Below are 19,441 nucleotides of genomic sequence, written 5' to 3'. Positions count from 1 at the left end.
TGTTGTGATGTTATACAGGGTACAGACAGTGTTGTGATGTTATACAGGGTACAGACAGTGAACAGTGTTGTGATGTTATACAGGGTACAGACAGGGAACAGTGTTGTGATGTTATACAGGGGACAGACAGGGAACAGTGTTGTGATGTTATACAGGGTACAGACAGTGTTGTGATGTTATACAGGGTACAGACAGTGTTGTGATGTTATTCAGGGTACAGACAGTGAACAGTGTTGTGATGTTATACAGGGTACAGACAGGGAACAGTGTTGTGATGTTATACAGGGGACAGACAGGGAACAGTGTTGTGATGTTATACAGGGGACAGACAGGGAACAGTGTTGTGATGTTATACAGGGGACAGACAGGGAACAGTGTTGTGATGTTATACAGGATACAGACAGGGAACAGTGTTGTGATGTTATACAGGGTACAGACAGTGAACAGTGTTGTGATGTTATTCAGGGTACAGACAGTGATGTTATACAGGGGACAGACAGTGTTGTGATGTTATTCAGGGTACAGACAGTGAACAGTGTTGTGATGTTCTACAGGGGACAGACAGGGAACAGTGTTGTGATGTTATACAGGGGACAGACAGTGTTGTGATGTTATACAGGGTACAGACAGGGAACAGTGTTGTGATGTTATACAGGGGACAGACAGTGAACAGTGTTGTGATGTTATACAGGGTACAGACAGGGAACAGTGTTGTGATGTTATACAGGGTACAGACAGTGAACAGTGTTGTGATGTTATACAGGGGACAGACAGTGAACAGTGTTGTGATGTTATACAGGGTACAGACAGTGAACAGTGTTGTGATGTTCTACAGGGTACAGACAGTGAAGAGTGTTGTGATGTTATTCAGGGTACAGACAGGGAACAGTGTTGTGATGTTATACAGGGTACAGACAGGGAACAGTGTTGTGATGTTATACAGGGTACAGACAGGGAACAGTGTTGTGATGTTATACAGGGTACAGACAGTGAACAGTGTTGTGATGTTATACAGGGTACAGACAGTGAACAGTGTTGTGATGTTATACAGGGGACAGACAGTGAACAGTGTTGTGATGTTATACAGGGTACAGACAGGGAACAGTGTTGTGATGTTATACAGGGTACAGACAGGGAACAGTGTTGTGATGTTATACAGGGTACAGACAGTGTTGTGATGTTATACAGGGGACAGACAGTGTTGTGATGTTATACAGGGGACAGACAGTGAACAGTGTCGTGATGTTATACAGGGTACAGACAGTGAACAGTGTTGTGATGTTATACAGGGTACAGACAGTGTTGTGATGTTATACAGGGTACAGACAGTGAACAATGATCGTAAAGTGAAACATGCATTCATCAAAATGTAACTAAAATATTTGCACATGTCCAAACGACCCATCACACATCTAACCATCACACATTTAACCATCACACATCTAACCATCACACATCTAACCATCACACATCTAACCATCACACATCTAACCATCACACATCTAACCATCACACATCTAACCATCACACATCTAACCATCACACATCTAACCATCACACATCTAACCATCACACATCTAACCATCACACATCTAACCATCACACATCTAACCATCACACATCTAACCATCACACATCTAACCATCACACATCTAACCATCACACATCTAACCATCACACATCTAACCATCACACATCTAACCATCACACATCTAACCATCACACATTTAACCATCACACATCTAACCATCACACATCTAACCATCACACATCTAACCATCACACATTTAACCATCACACATCTAACCATCACACATCTAACCATCACACATCTAACCATCACACATCTAACCATCACACATCTAACCATCACACATCTAACCATCACACATCTAACCATCACACATCTAACCATCACACATCTAACCATCACACATCTAACCATCACACATCTAACCATCACACATCTAACCATCACACATCTAACCATCACACATTTAACCATCACACATCTAACCATCACACATCTAACCATCACACATCTAACCATCACACCTAAAATGTAAAACATTGTCTTAGTCTGAGCGATTATCCCGTGGAGGTTCAGGCGACCATATCAATAACCAACAACTTCATTACTCCCCTTGCACTTATTCTTGACGTGTGTCAGAGTGAACGATCATGAGTGATTTGTTAAGTAAATGAAAGAGCAACCCTACAGTGAGCTCCAGCCTCCTCCGCCACCCCTCTCTAGTCCTCTACCCAGCTCTGGCTCCACGTCTCAAGGGCAAATTACACGCCGCACCGGATGGCCTTTCAGAGATGTTTTAGACTGGCAGGGGTTGGCATACGCATTATCTACTGCCTTAATGCTGCACCTGCCAAGATAGCTTAACAGGAATATGTATCACACACACACACACTCACACACACACACAATACACTAAACAGCGTATGTACCGGCACCACCTCCTAGAACTGTCTCCCTCACTGGAATGTGTCCTTGCTATGTGTTCTTACACTCCATTATATTTTACAAGCTAAAAGCATTGTTTCAGAAGCAATAAAAGTGGTCGCCCTCGTATCTGTCAGAGAAGCATGGCTAAACCCAAGACACTGGGTTTGTCCCAAACGGCACCCATACAGCCTAAATACTTCACTACAGAGCCCTGTAGGCCATGGTCAAACGTAGTGCACGAAATAGGGAATAGTGTGCCATTTCTTATTTTTTAAAAGTGGGGACTCTGTAATGATCAATACCTCGGAGGAAGTGATGCGTGTTGCTGATGCGACAGACACACTTGGTTTCAGGATTTTAATAGTCCTTTCTCTCCTTCCCAAATGGTACCCTATTCCCTACGGGCCCTTTTCAAAAGTAGTGCACTATATAGGGAATAGGGTGCCATTTGTGACATTGATAGTCTTTGTCAAAACACTCGAAAGTGCCCAACGACAGGAAGAAAGCACATTTTAAAAACAAGAAGTACTGATGTGAAAAAAGACTACAAGAACAGAGTAATGTCCAGCTGAATGTCTTCAACTGAAACGTCAGAGGGGTTAAAGGAGTCATTTAACCCCTCTGAATCAGAGAGGTAAAGGAGTCATTTAACCCTTCTGAATCAGAGAGTTGGAGGAGTCATTTAACCCCTCTGAATTAGAGAGGTAAAGGAGTCATTTAACCCCTCTGAATCAGACAGGTGGAGGAGTCATTTAACCCCTCTGAATCAGAGAGGTGCAGGAGTCATTTAACCCTTCTGAATCAGAGGTACAGGAGTCATTTAACCCCTCTGAATCAGAGAGGTGCAGGAGTCATTTAACCCTTCTGAATCAGAGAGTTGGAGGAGTCATTTAACCCCTCTGAATTAGAGAGGTGCAGGAGTCATTTAACCCCTCTGAATCAGACAGGTGGAGGAGTCATTTAACCCCTCTGAATCAGAGGTACAGGAGTCATTTAACCCAACCCCTCTGAATCAGAGAGGTGCAGGGGTTATTTAACCCCTCTGAATCAGAGAGGTGCAGGAGTCATTTAACCCCTCTGAATCAGAGAGGTGCAGGAGTCATTTAACCCAACCCCTCTGAATCAGAGAGGTGAAGGAGTCATTTAACCCAACCCCTCTGAATCAGAGAGGTGCAGGAGTCATTTAACCCCTCTGAATCAGAGAGGTGCAGGAGTCATTTAACCCAACCCCTCTGAATCAGAGAGGTACAGGAGTCATTTAACCCAACCCCTCTGAATCAGAGAGGTGAAGGAGTCATTTAACCCAACCCCTCTGAATCAGAGAGGTACAGGAGTCATTTAACCCAACCCCTCTGAATCAGAGAGGTGAAGGAGTCATTTAACCCAACCCCTCTGAATCAGAGAGGTGCAGGAGTCATTTAACCCAACCCCTCTGAATCAGAGAGGTACAGGAGTCATTTAACCCAACCCCTCTGAATCAGAGAGGTGAAGGAGTCATTTAACCCAACCCCTCTGAATCAGAGAGGTGAAGGAGTCATTTAACCTGCTGTTTAACTATCTCTGTTACAGCTAAGTCCAGTAATGTAATACTGTGTTTACCTATCTCTGTTACAGCTAAGTCCAGTAATGTAATACTGTGTTTAACTATCTCTGTTACAGCTAAGTCCAGTAATGTAATACTGTGTTTAACTATCTCTGTTACAGTAAAGTCCAGTAATATAATATTGTGTTTAACTATCTCTGTTACAGTAAAGTCCAGTAATGTAATACTGTGTTTAACTATCTCTGTTACAGCTAAGTCCAGTAATGTAATACTGTGTTTACCTATCTCTGTTACAGCTAAGTCCAGTAATGTAATACTGTGTTTACCTATCTCTGTTACAGCTAAGTCCAGTAATGTAATACTGTGTTTACCTATCTCTGTTACAGCTAAGTCCAGTAATGTAATACTGTGTTTACCTATCTCTGTTACAGCTAAGTCCAGTAATGTAATATTGTGTTTACCTATCTCTGTTACAGCTAAGTCCAGTAATGTAATACTGTGTTTAACTATCTCTGTTACAGCTCAGTCCAGTAATGTAATACTGTGTTTACCTATCTCTGTTACAGCTAAGTCCAGTTTTTATTTCACCTTTATTTAACCAGGTAGGCTAGTTGAGAACAAGTTCTCATTTGCAACTGCGACCTGGCCAAGATAAAGCATAGCAGTGTGAACAGACAACACAGAGTTACACATGGAGTAAAACAATTAGCAAGTCAATAACACAGTAGAAAAAAATGGGCAGTCTATATACAATGTGTGCAAAAGGCATGAGGAGGTAGGCGAATAATACAATTTTGCAGATTAACACTGGAGTGATAAATGATCAGATGGGCATGTACAGGTAGAGATATTGGTGTGCAAAAGAGCAGAAAAGTAAATAAATAAAAACAGTATAAAAACAGTATGGGAATGAGGTAGGTGAAAAAGGGTGAGCTATTTACCTATAGACTATGTACAGCTGCAGCGATCGGTTAGCTGCTCGGATAGCTGATGTTTGAAGTTGGTGAGGGAGATAAAAGTCTCCAACTTCAGCGATTTTTGCAATTCGTTCCAGTCACAGGCAGCAGAGTACTGGAACGAAAGGCGGCCAAATGAGGTGTTGGCTTTAGGGATGATCAGTGAGATACACCTGCTGGAGCGCGTGCTACGGATGGGTGTTGCCATCGTGACCAGTGAACTGAGATAAGGCGGAGCTTTACCTAGCATGGACTTGTAAATGACCTGGAGCCAGTGGGTCTGGCGACGAATATGTAGTGAGGGCCAGCCGACTAGAGCATACAAGTCGCAGTGGTGGGTGGTATAAGGTGCTTTAGTGACAAAACGGATGGCACTGTGATAGACTGCATCCAGTTTGCTGAGTAGAGTGTTGGAAGCCATTTTGTAGATGACATCGCCGAAGTCGAGGATCGGTAGGATAGTCAGTTTTACTAGGGTAAGCTTGGCAGCGTGAGTGAAGGAGGCTTTGTTGCGGAATAGAAAGCCGACTCTGGATTTGATTTTTGATTGGAGATGTTTGATGTGAGTCTGGAAGGAGAGTTTGCAGTCTAGCCAGACACCTAGGTACTTATAGATGTCCACATATTCAAGGTTGGAACCATCCAGGGTGGTGATGCTAGTCGGGCATGCGGGTGCAGGCAGCGATCGGTTGAAAAGCATGCATTTGGTTTTACTCGCGTTTAAGAGCAGTTGGAGGCCACGGAAGGAGTGCTGTATGGCATTGAAGCTCGTTTGGAGGTTTGATAGCACAGTGTCCAATGACGGGCCGAAAGTATATAGAATGGTGTCGTCTGCGTAGAGGTGGATCAGGGAATCGCCCGCAGCAAGAGCAACATCATTGATATATACAGAGAAAAGAGTCGGCCCGAGAATTGAACCCTGTGGCACCCCCATAGAGACTGCCAGAGGACCGGACAGCATGCCCTCTGATTTGACACACTGAACTCTGTCTGCAAAGTAATTGGTGAACCAGGCAAGGCAGTCATCCGAAAACCGAGGCTGTTGAGTCTGCCGATAAGAATTTGGTGATTGACAGAGTCGAAAGCCTTGGCGAGGTCGATGAAGACGGCTGCACAGTACTGTCTTTTATCGATGGCGGTTATGATATCATTTAGTACCTTGAGTGTGGCTGAGGTGCACCCGTGACCGGCTCGGAAACCAGATTGCACAGCGGAGAAGGTACGGTGGGATTCGAGATGGTCAGTGACCTGTTTGTTGACTTGGCTTTCGAAGACCTTAGATAGGCAGGGCAGGATGGATATAGGTCTATAGCAGTTTGGGTCCAGGGTGTCTCCTCCTTTGAAGAGGGGATGACTGCGGCAGCTTTCAATCCTTGGGGATCTCAGACGATATGAAAGAGAGGTTGAACAGGCTGGTAATAGGGGTTGCGACAATGGCGGCAGATAGTTTCAGAAATAGCGGGTCCAGATTGTCAAGCCCAGCTGATTTGTACGGGTCCAGGTTTTGCAGCTCTTTCAGAACATCTGCTATCTGGATTTGGGTAAAGGAGAACCTGGAGAGGCTTGGGTGAGGAACTACGGGGGGCGGAGCTGTTGGCCGAGGTTGGAGTAGCCAGGCGGAAGGCATGGCCAGCCGTTGAGAAGTGCTTATTGAAGTTTTCGATAATCATGGATTTATCGGTGGAGACCGTGTTTCCTAGCCTCAGTGCAGTGGGCAGCTGGGAGGAGGTGCTCTTGTTCTCCATGGACTTCACAGTGTCCCAGAACTTTTTGGAGTTGGAGCTACAGGATGCAAACTTTTGCCTGAAGAAGCTGGCCTTAGCTTTCCTGACTGACTGCGTGTATTGGTTCCTGACTTCCCTGAACAGTTGCATATCACGGGGCTATTCGATGCTATTGCAGTCCGCCACAGGATGTTTTTGTGCTGGTCGAGGGCAGTCAGGTCTGGAGTGAACCAAGGGCTGTATCTGTTCTTGGTTCTGCATTTTTTGAACGGAGCATGCTTATCCAAAATGGTGAGGAAGTTACTTTTAAAGAATGACCAGGCATCCTCAACTGAGGATGTGTTTAATACTGTGTTTAACTATCTCTGTTACAGCTCAGTCCAGTAATGTAATACTGTGTTTAACTATCTCTGTTACAGCTCAGTCCAGTAATGTAATACTGTGTTTAACTATCTCTGTTACAGTAAAGTCCAGTAATGTAATAATGATCTTCCATTGAAATGTGTAGGTTCTACATTACAGCAGTATTGTGTTCTACCTCCATTACCCGGCCACTGCATGGCCAGCACCTGTGTTGATTGTTAAGCTCAGCGAATCACTGTTCAGCATTCCCTCAGAGAAGGCAATGCATTAACTTTATCTGGACATGATTGCATCAGTGATCACGGTCTGTTTTACAAGACTCTCCAGACAACTCTTCAGATAGAGCACCGGTAAATAGATTTTCAGTAACCATGTGTCAAACCTGGTTTCAAATAGCATTTGTTTTCTTTGAAATACTTTGGCTGAGCTTGACTGAGCTAGCCTGGCATAATGTAACCAACAGATTAGTATTAAAAGTGTAAATCTCACTCATCTGGCAATCTAGGCAGTGGATCAATCAAACCGCCAAAGTATTTGTAATAGAATGAATACTCTTTGAACCCAGGTACTAACAACAGGGTTGGGGAAAGAACTGATACTTATGATCCCCACAGGTGCTTGTTATATGGTGCAAGGCTTCGATAGAATGGCACCCTGCCTGCCCTGTCGAACATTGGGCCAAACACCTCTCTCTCTCTCTCTCTCTCTCTCTCTCTCTCTCTCTCTCTCTCTCTCTCTCTCTCTCTCGTCCTCCACTTTCACTTTCACTTCAGCCAATGAGTTAGTTTGTCATCTCACCACTGCTTTCCCTGCCTACACACCTTATTGACGATATTGAACAAGGCAGGGAGGTGTTTGTGTGATCACAAACCTGTGTGTGTCCCTGTCTGTGTGTTTCCTGCATCTCTTGGAATGGAGGAGGTGAGATTAGTGTTCGACCAGATCACAGGATCTGGCCTGTTTAAGGTTACATATTAGATCACAGGATCTGGCCTGTTTAATGTTACATATTAGATCACAGGGTCTGGCCTGTTTAATGTTACATATCAGATCACAGGATCTGGCCTGTTTAATGTTACATATCAGATCACAGGATCTGGCCTGTTTAATGTTACATACCAGATCACAGGATCTGGCCTGTTTAATGTTACATACCAGATCACAGGATCTGCCCTTTTTAATGTTACATATTAGATCACAGGATCTGGCCTGTTTAATGTTATATATTAGATCACAGGATCTGGCCTGTTTAATGTTACATATCAGATCACAGGGTCTGGCCTGTTTAATGTTACATATTAGATCACAGGATCTGGCCTGTTTAATGTTACATATTAGATCACAGGGTCTGGCCTGTTTAATGTTACATATTAGATCACAGGGTCTGGCCTGTTTAATGTTACATATTAGATCACAGGATCTGGCCTGTTTAATGTTACATATCAGATCACAGGATCTGGCCTGTTTAATGTTACATATTAGATCACAGGATCTGGCCTGTTTAATGTTACATATTAGATCACAGGATCTGGCCTGTTTAATGTTACATATTAGATCACAGGGTCTGGCCTGTTTAATGTTACATATTAGATCACAGGATCTGGCCTGTTTAATGTTACATATTAGATCACAGGGTCTGGCCTGTTTAATGTTACATATTAGATCACAGGGTCTGGCCCGTTTAATGTTACATATTAGATCACAGGGTCTGGCCTGTTTAATGTTACATATCAGATCACAGGGTCTGGCCTGTTTAATGTTACATATTAGATCACAGGGTCTGGCCTGTTTAATGTTACATATCAGATCACAGGATCTGGCCTGTTTAATGTTACATATTAGATCACAGGATCTGGCCTGTTTAATGTTACATATTAGATCACAGGATCTGGCCTGTTTAATGTTACATATTAGATCACAGGATCTGGCCTGTTTAATGATACATATTAGATCACAGGATCTGGCCTGTTTAATGTTACATATCAGATCACAGGATCTGGCCTGTTTAATGTTACATATTAGATCACAGGATCTGGCCTGTTTAATGTTATATATTAGATCACAGGATCTGGCCTGTTTAATGTTACATATCAGATCACAGGATCTGGCCTGTTTAATGTTACATATTAGATCACAGGATCTGGCCTGTTTAATGTTACATATTAGATCACAGGATCTGGCCTGTTTAATGTTACATATTAGATCACAGGGTCTGGCCTGTTTAATGTTACATATTAGATCACAGGATCTGGCCTGTTTAATGTTACATATTAGATCACAGGGTCTGGCCCGTTTAATGTTACATATTAGATCACAGGGTCTGGCCTGTTTAATGTTACATATCAGATCACAGGGTCTGGCCTGTTTAATGTTACATATCAGATCACAGGATCTGGCCTGTTTAATGTTACATATTAGATCACAGGGTCTGGCCTGTTTAATGTTACATATCAGATCACAGGGTCTGGCCTGTTTAATGTTACATATTAGATCACAGGATCTGGCCTGTTTAATGTTACATATCAGATCACAGGGTCTGGCCTGTTTAATGTTACATATTAGATCACAGGATCTGGCCTGTTTAATGTTATATATCAAAGAGTCAATTAATGCCTCATATTAACAATGATTAAACGACACACACACAGACACACACATACATGCAAATACACATTCTCGCACAAACACACACACACTGGATCAGAAACAGCTTTGTAAAAGCAGCTTCAGAGTGGGGAAACAAAGACATAGAAATCTTAATTGGCTGACAGATAAAACTAACCAAAGAGATTCACTAATGATCCTGTGTGTGTGTGCTTCTCTCATGCAGGCTTTGGTGGGCCGTTCTGTGAGGTGAATCTGAACGACTGCAAGTCGATGCCGTGCCAGAACGGAGCTGTGTGTGTGGACGGTGTTGACCTGTATCACTGCTTCTGTCCAGCTGGTAAGAGCCAGTCTGTGTTCCACATGGCACCCTATTCCCTGTACAGCAACAAGGTAACCTATTGGTAAGAGCCAGTCTGTGTTCCACATGGCACCCTATTCCCTGTACAGCAACAAGGTAACCTATTGGTAAGAGCCAGTCTGTGTTCCACATGGCACCCTATTCCCTGTACAGCAACAAGGTAACCTATTGGTAAGAGCCAGTCTGTGTTCCACATGGCACCCTATTCCCTGTACAGCAACAAGGTAACCTATTGGTAAGAGCCAGTCTGTGTTCTACATGGCACCCTATTTCCTGTAAAGCAACAAGGTAACCTATTGGTAAGAGCCAGTCTGTGTTCCACATGGCACCCTATTCCCTGTACAGCAACAAGGTAACCTATTGGTAAGAGCCAGTCTGTGTTCCACATGGCACCCTATTCCCTGTACAACAACAAGGTAACCTATTGGTAAGAGCCAGTCTGTTCTACATGGCACCCTATTCCCTGTACAGCAACAAGGTAACCTATTGGTAAGAGCCAGTCTGTGTTCCACATGGCACCCTATTCCCTGTACAGCAACAAGGTAACCTATTGGTAAGAGCCAGCCTGTGTTCCACATGGCACCCTATTCCCTGTACAGCAACAAGGTAACCTATTGGTAAGAGCCAGTCTGTGTTCCACATGGCACCCTATTCCCTGTACAGCAACAAGGTAACCTATTGGTAAGAGCCAGTCTGTGTTCCACATGGCACCCTATTCCCTGTACAGCAACAAGGTAACCTATTGGTAAGAGCCAGTCTGTGTTCCACATGGCACCCTATTCCCTGTACAGCAACAAGGTAACCTATTGGTAAGAGCCAGTCTGTGTTCCACATGGCACCCTATTCCCTGTAAAGCAACAAGGTAACCTATTGGTAAGAGCCAGTCTGTGTTCCACATGGCACCCTATTCCCTGTACAGCAACAAGGTAACCTATTGGTAAGAGCCAGTCTGTGTTCCACATGGCACCCTATTCCCTGTACAGCAACAAGGTAACCTATTGGTAAGAGCCAGTCTGTGTTCTACATGGCACCCTATTCCCTGTACAGCAACAAGGTAACCTATTGGTAAGAGCCAGTCTGTGTTCCACATGGCACCCTATTCCCTGTACAACAACAAGGTAACCTATTGGTAAGAGCCAGTCTGTGTTCCACATGGCACCCTATTCCCTGTACAGCAACAAGGTAACCTATTGGTAAGAGCCAGTCTGTGTTCCACATGGCACCCTATTCCCTGTACAACAACAAGGTAACCTATTGGTAAGAGCCAGTCTGTGTTCCACATGGCACCCTATTCCCTGTACAACAACAAGGTAACCTATTGGTAAGAGCCAGTCTGTGTTCCACATGGCACCCTATTCCCTGTAAAGCAACAAGGTAACCTATTGGTAAGAGCCAGTCTGTGTTCTACATGGCACCCTATTCCCTGTACAGCAACAAGGTAACCTATTGGTAAGAGCCAGTCTGACCTTCTTGATCCAAATCAGTCAGGTTTCAAGACTAGTCATTCAACTGAGACTGCTCTTCTCTGTATCACGGAGGCGCTCCCACTGCTAAAGCTAACTCTCTCTCCTCTGCTCTCATCCTTCTAGACCTAAGTGAACCATCAGATCCTCCTCTCCACCCTCTCCGAGTTGGGCATCTCCGGCGCGGCCCACGCTTGAGCGTCCTACCTGACAGGTCGCTCCTACCAGGTGGCGTGGCGAGAATCTGTCTCCTCACCACGCGCTTCACCACTGGTGTCCCCAGGGCTCTGTTCTAGGCCCTCTCTTATTCTCGCTATACACCAAGTCACTTGGCTCTGTCATAACCTCACATGGTCTCTCCTATCATTGCTATGCAGACGACACACAATTAATCTTCTCCTTTCCCCCTTCTGATGACCAGGTGGCGAATCGCATCTCTGCATGTCTGGCAGACATATCAGTGTGGATGACGGATCACCACCTCAAGCTGAACCTCAGCAAGACGGAGCTCCTCTTCCTCCCGGGAAGGACTGCCCGTTCCATGATCTCGCCATCACGGTTGAAACCCATTGTGTCCTCCTCCCAGAGCGCTAGAACCTTGGCGTGATCCTGGCAACACCCTGACGTTCTCAACTAACATCAAGGCGGTGTCCCGTTCCTGTAGGTTCATGCTCTACAACATCCGCAGAGGACCCTGCCTCACACAGGAAGCGGCGCAGGTCCTAATCCAGGCACTTGTCATCTCCCGTCTTGATTACTGCAACTCGCTGTTGGCTGGGCTCCCTGCCTGTGCCATTAAACCCCTACAACTCATCCAGAACGCCGCAGCCCGTCTGGTGTTCAACCTTCCCAAGTTCTCTCACGTCACCCCGCTCCTCCGCTCTCTCCACTGGCTTCCAGTTGAAGCTCGCATCCGCTACAAGACCATGGTGCTCGCCTACGGAGCTGTGAGGGGAACGGCACCTCAGTACCTCCAGGCTCTGATCAGGCCCTACACCCAAACAAGGGCACTGCGTTCATCCACCTCTGGCCTGCTCGCCTCCCTACCACTGAGGAAGTACAGTTCCCGCTCAGCCCAGTCAAAACTGTTCGCTGCTCTGGCCCCCCAATGGTGGAACAAACTCCCTCACGACGCCAGGACAGCGGAGTCAATCACCACCTTCCGGAGACACCTGAAACCCCACCTTTCAAGGAATACCTAGGATAGGGTAAGTAAGGGTAGGTAATCCTTCTCCCCCCAACAAGATTTAGATGCAAGTGGCTGTTCCACTGGTTGTCATAAGGTGTATGCACCAATCTGTAAGTCGCTCTGGATAAGAGCGTCTGCTAAATGACTTAAATGTAAATGTAAATGTCTGTGTTCCACATGGCACCCTATTCCCTGTACGACAACAAGGTAACCTATTGGTAAGAGCCAGTCTGTGTTCCACATGGCACCCTATTCCCTGTACAGCAACAAGGTAACCTATTGGTAAGAGCCAGTCTGTGTTCCACATGGCACCCTATTCCCTGTACAACAACAAGGTAACCTATTGGTAAGAGCCAGTCTGTGTTCCACATGGCACCCTATTCCCTGTACAACAACAAGGTAACCTATTGGTAAGAGCCAGTCTGTGCTACACATGGCACCCTATTCCCTGTACAACAACAAGGTAACCTATTGGTAAGAGCCAGTCTGTGTTCCACATGGCACCCTATTCCCTGTACAGCAACAAGGTAACCTATTGGTAAGAGCCAGTCTGTGTTCCACATGGCACCCTATTCCCTGTACAGCAACAAGGTAACCTATTGGTAAGAGCCAGTCTGTGTTCCACATGGCACCCTATTCCCTGTACAGCAACAAGGTAACCTATTGCAATTGAGGAAATTATTGTGATTTTAAATATCGATACAAAAATGGATGAAGGACAGCGAGCTGTAGGTTTCTACTAGTTAAACCAGATGAAAGGTTAATACCATGAAGGACAGTGAGCTGTAGGTTTCTACTAGTTAAACCAGATGAAAGGTTAATGCCATGAAGGACAGTGAGCTGTAGGTTTCTACTAGTTAAACCAGATGAAAGGTTAATGCCATGAAGTGAAGGACAGTGAGCTGTAGGTTTCTACTAGTTAAACCAGATGAAAGGTTAATGCCATGAAGGACAGTGAGCTGTAGGTTTCTACTAGTTAAACCAGATGAAAGGTTAATGCCATGAAGTGAAGGACAGCGAGCTGTAGGTTTCTACTAGTTAAACCAGATGAAAGGTTAATGCCATGAAGAACAGTGAGCTGTAGGTTTCTACTAGTTAAACCAGATGAAAGGTTAATGCCATGAAGTGAAGGACAGTGAGCTGTAGGTTTCTACTAGTTAAACCAGATGAAAGGTTAATGCCATGAAGGACAGTGAGCTGTAGGTTTCTACTAGTTAAACCAGATGAAAGGTTAATGCCATGAAGGACAGTGAGCTGTAGGTTTCTACTAGTTAAACCAGATGAAAGGTTAATACCATGAAGGACAGTGAGCTGTAGGTTTCTACTAGTTAAACCAGATGAAAGGTTAATGCCATGAAGTGAAGGACAGTGAGCTGTAGGTTTCTACTAGTTAAACCAGATGAAAGGTTAATACCATGAAGGACAGTGAGCTGTAGGTTTCTACTAGTTAAACCAGATGAAAGGTTAATGCCATGAAGTGAAGGACAGCGAGCTGAAGGTTTCTACTAGTTAAACCAGATGAAAGGTTAATACCATGAAGGACAGTGAGCTGTAGGTTTCTACTAGTTAAACCAGATGAAAGGTTAATACCATGAAGGACAGTGAGCTGTAGGTTTCTACTAGTTAAACCAGATGAAAGGTTAATGCCATGAAGGACAGTGAGCTGTAGGTTTCTACTAGTTAAACCAGATGAAAGGTTAATGCCATGAAGGACAGTGAGCTGTAGGTTTCTACTAGTTAAACCAGATGAAAGGTTAATGCCATGAAGTGAAGGACAGTGAGCTGTAGGTTTCTACTAGTTAAACCAGATGAAAGGTTAATGCCATGAAGGACAGCGAGCTGTAGGTTTCTACTAGTTAAACCAGATGAAAGGTTAATGCCATGAAGAACAGCGAGCTGTAGGTTTCTACTAGTTAAACCAGATGAAAGGTTAATGCCATGAAGTGAAGGACAGCGAGCTGTAGGTTTCTACTAGTTAAACCAGATGAAAGGTTAATGCCATGAAGTGAAGGACAGTGAGCTGTAGGTTTCTACTAGTTAAACCAGATGAAAGGTTAATGCCATGAAGGACAGCGAGCTGTAGGTTTCTACTAGTTAAACCAGATGAAAGGTTAATGCCATGAAGAACAGTGAGCTGTAGGTTTCTACTAGTTAAACCAGATGAAAGGTTAATGCCATGAAGTGAAGAACAGCGAGCTGTAGGTTTCTACTAGTTAAACCAGATGGAAGGTTAATACCATGAAGGACAGTGAGCTGTAGGTTTCTACTAGTTAAACCAGATGGAAGGTTAATGCCATGAAGAACAGTGAGCTGTAGGTTTCTACTAGTTAAACCAGATGAAAGGTTAATGCCATGAAGGACAGTGAGCTGTAGGTTTCTACTAGTTAAACCAGATGAAAGGTTAATGCCATGAAGTGAAGGACAGTGAGCTGTAGGTTTCTACTAGTTAAACCAGATGAAGGTTAATGCCATGAAGGACAGCGAGCTGTAGGTTTCTCCTAGTTAAACCAGATGGAAGGTTAATACCATGAAGGACAGTGAGCTGTAGGTTTCTACTAGTTAAACCAGATGGAAGGTTAATGCCATGAAGAACAGTGAGCTGTAGGTTTCTACTAGTTAAACCAGATGAAAGGTTAATGCCATGAAGGACAGTGAGCTGTAGGTTTCTACTAGTTAAACCAGATGAAAGGTTAATGCCATGAAGTGAAGGACAGTGAGCTGTAGGTTTCTACTAGTTAAACCAGATGAAAGGTTAATGCCATGAAGTGAAGAACAGCGAGCTGTAGGTTTCTACTAGTTAAACCAGATGGAAGGTTAATACCATGAAGGACAGTGAGCTGTAGGTTTCTACTAGATAAACCAGATGAAAGGTTAATACCATGAAGTGAAGGACAGCGAGCTGTAGGTTTCTACTAGTTAAACCAGATGAAAGGTTAATGCCATGAAGGACAGTGAGCTGTAGGTTTCTACTAGTTAAACCAGATGAAAGGTTAATGCCATGAAGTGAAGGACAGTGAGCTGTAGGTTTCTACTAGTTAAACCAGATGAAAGGTTAATGCCATGAAGTGAAGGACAGCGAGTTGTAGGCTTCTACTCCTTTTCTCTGACATTTTCTGCTCCCATAAACGTATTCCACTGCATGGTCACGCTACAAAATGACTATCATTAGCACTGTCACAGGCCGTGGCTGCAGAGGTACCCCATGACTAATGCCAGGCTATCAGCACCATCGGTGCAGGGCAAATTCTCATCATTCCTCACTACTGACCAGAACTGAAGTTCCAAATGGTACCCTATTCCGTATACAGTGCACTACTTTTGACCAGGGCCCTATGAGCTCTAGTCAAAAGTAGTTCATTATGTAAGGAATAAGGTGCCATTTATGACTCACTCATCCATGGAACCAATTTCCATCTCTCTCCTTGTCATAAAACTTGACAATTATCCTTTGTCCATTAATAATGCATAACAGTCCTCGGCCCAAATCAAGGTTTAATCAGAGGTATGTCTCACAGGTAGGACATCGACGACACAGCCAATAAATTATTGGCAAAATTGCCTGATATTTATGCCCCTTCTCCCCTCTCCACTTATGACATAAATGGCGCCGACCAATTTATGACAGGAATTAGGCATTTAAGTGTGAAGGTGGCTTGATGAGATCATAGAGGTAAAATACTGTACAGTAAATGTTTATTTTCCAGGATATCTCTTGTCTTTAAAAAGCAGGATAAATACACCCACAACTGCAAAAACAAACTAATCACTTGTTTTACATGACCTGTAATGACATGTTTATCATAGGACTGGTTCTGTGCTAACATTTCTAACTGACTGAGTCAAAACATGGCCTCGTTTTTTACTTGGTGTCTCCATTTGATGCTTAACTTTGCCTTTGAGTTGGTTTGAAAGTCTGATCTACTACGCCATCCAACTGTATGTGATAGTGAGATGTAATCTCCTACTGTATGTGATAGTGAGATATTATCTCCTACTGTATGTGATAGTGAGATGTTATCTCCAACTGTATGTGATAGTGAGATGTAATCTCCAACTGTATGTGATAGTGAGATGTTATCTCCAACTGTATGTGATAGTGAGATGTAATCTCCTACTGTATGTGATAGTGAGATGTTATCTCCAACTGTATGTGATAGTGAGATGTAATCTCCTACTGTATGTGATAGTGAGATGTAATCTCCAACTGTATGTGATAGTGAGATGTAATCTCCTACTGTATGTGATAGTGAGATGTAATCTCCAACTGTATGTGATAGTGAGATGTTATCTCCAACTGTATGTGATAGTGAGATGTAATCTCCTACTGTATGTGATAGTGAGATGTTATCTCCAACTGTATGTGATAGTGAGATGTAATCTCCTACTGTATGTGATAGTGAGATGTAATCTCCAACTGTATGTGATAGTGAGATGTTATCTCCAACTGTATGTGATAGTGAGATGTAATCTCCTACTGTATGTGATAGTGAGATGTAATCTCCAACTGTATGTGATAGTGAGATGTTATCTCCAACTGTATGTGATAGTGAGATGTTATCTCCAACTGTATGTGATAGTGAGATGTTATCTCCAACTGTATGTGATAGTGAGATATTATCTCCAACTGTATGTGATAGTGAGATGTTATCTCCAACTGTATGTGATAGTGAGATGTAATCTCCTACTGTATGTGATAGTGAGATGTAATCTCCAACTGTATGTGATAGTGAGATGTTATCTCCAACTGTATGTGATAGTGAGATATTATCTCCTACTGTATGTGATAGTGAGATGTAATCTCCTACTGTATGTGATAGTGAGATATTATCTCCAACTATATGTGATAGTGAGATATTATCTCCAACTATATGTGATAGTGAGATATTATCTCCTACTGTATGTGATAGTGAGATGTAATCTCCTACTGTATGTGATAGTGAGATATTATCTCCAACTATATGTGATAGTGAGATATTATCTCCAACTATATGTGATAGTGAGATATTATCTCCTACTGTATGTGATAGTGAGATGTAATCTCATACTGTATGTGATAGTGAGATATTATCTCCTACTGTATGTGATAGTGAGATATTATCTCCTACTGTATGTGATAGTGAGATGTAATCTCCTACTGTATGTGATAGTGAGATGTAATCTCCTACTGTATGTGATAGTGAGATGTAATCTCCTACTGTATGTGATAGTGAGATGTAATCTCCTACTGTATGTGATAGTGAGATGTAATCTCCTACTGTATGTGATAGTGAGATGTTATCTCCAACTGTATGTGATAGTGAGATATTATCTCCAACTATATGTGATAGTGAGATATTATCTCCTACTGTATGTGATAGTGAGATATTATCTCCAACTATATGTGATAGTGAGATATTATCTCCAACTGTATGTGAAAAGTGCGATGTTATCTCCTACTGTATGTGATAGCGAGATATTATCTCCAACTGTATGTGATAGTGAGATGTTATCTCCAACTGTATGTGATAGTGAGATATTATCTCCAACTGTATGTGATAGTGAGATATTATCTCCTACTGTATGTGATAGTGAGATGTAATCTCCTACTGTATGTGATAGTGAGATGTAATCTCCTACTGTATGTGATAGTGAGATGTAATCTCCTACTGTATGTGATAGTGAGATGTAATCTCCTACTGTATGTGATAGTGAGATGTAATCTCCTACTGTATGTGATAGTGAGATATTATCTCCAACTGTATGTGATAGTGAGATATTATCTCCAACTATATGTGATAGTGAGATATTATCTCCTACTGTATGTGATAGTGAGATATTATCTCCTACTGTATGTGATAGTGAGATATTATCTCCTACTGTATGTGATAGTGAGATATTATCTCCTACTGTATGTGATAGTGAGATGTAATCTCCTACTGTATGTGATAGTGAGATATTATCTCCTACTGTATGTGATAGTGAGATGTAATCTCCTACTGTATGTGATAGTGAGATGTTATCTCCTACTGTATGTGATAGTGAGATGTAATTATGTATGTGATAGTGAGATGTAATCTCCAATGTGATAGTGAGATGTAATCTCCTACTGTATGTGATAGTGAGATATTATCTCCAACTGTATGTGATAGTGAGATATTATCTCCAACTATATGTGATAGTGAGATATTATCTCCTACTGTATGTGATAGTGAGATATTATCTCCAACTATATGTGATAGTGAGATATTATCTACAACTGTATGTGAAAAGTGCGATGTTATCTCCTACTGTATGTGATAGCGAGATATTATCTCCAACTGTATGTGATAGTGAGATGTTATCTCCAACTGTATGTGATAGTGAGATATTATCTCCAACTGTATGTGATAGTGAGATGTTATCTCCTACTGTATGTGATAGTGAGGTGTAATCTCCTACTGTATCTGATAATGAGATGTTATCTCCTCTTGATATAGGGTTTCAGGGGCTGAACTGTGAAATCAACTATGATGAATGTGTTTATGGATTCTGCGCCAACAATTCCACTTGTGTTGACCTGGTTGCCGACTATGGATGCATCTGCCCAGTGGGGTTTGTTGGTAAGAGATGAATGTTATCATTCTTATTACATCATAAATAATCTATGTCCGGGAAACCGTGCCTCACTGCATATGGTCTGTAATAACCACAAATGATTTCAGTATTCTGGTTATGTCTGTGGGTTAAAAACAGAACTATATATCAACCCATCAACCTAATGGTGATAATATTTGAGGAGTAGAGGCCTAAAGATTGTCAGAG

General features: G+C 42.9%; 1 protein-coding gene across 1 annotated transcript in view; it reads left to right on the top strand.

The window, feature by feature from the left end:
• LOC127921582 (protein eyes shut homolog) overlaps positions 1 to 19,441 on the top strand; it is a gene marked incomplete at its 3' end in the record, with an annotated part of 213,306 nt that overhangs the window by 113,364 nt on the left and 80,501 nt on the right. Inside the window, 2 exon segments of the mRNA XM_052505176.1 lie at positions 9,875 to 9,988; positions 19,117 to 19,239. Coding sequence (XP_052361136.1) covers positions 9,875 to 9,988; positions 19,117 to 19,239 — 237 coding nt within the window.

The sequence above is a fragment of the Oncorhynchus keta genome, unplaced genomic scaffold, assembly GCF_023373465.1.
Source record: "Oncorhynchus keta strain PuntledgeMale-10-30-2019 unplaced genomic scaffold, Oket_V2 Un_contig_2262_pilon_pilon, whole genome shotgun sequence".
In the NCBI taxonomy this organism is placed as follows: domain Eukaryota; kingdom Metazoa; phylum Chordata; class Actinopteri; order Salmoniformes; family Salmonidae; genus Oncorhynchus; species Oncorhynchus keta.
The sequence above is the reverse complement of the archived record's forward strand: the minus strand, read 5'-3'. Positions and strand labels throughout refer to the sequence as shown.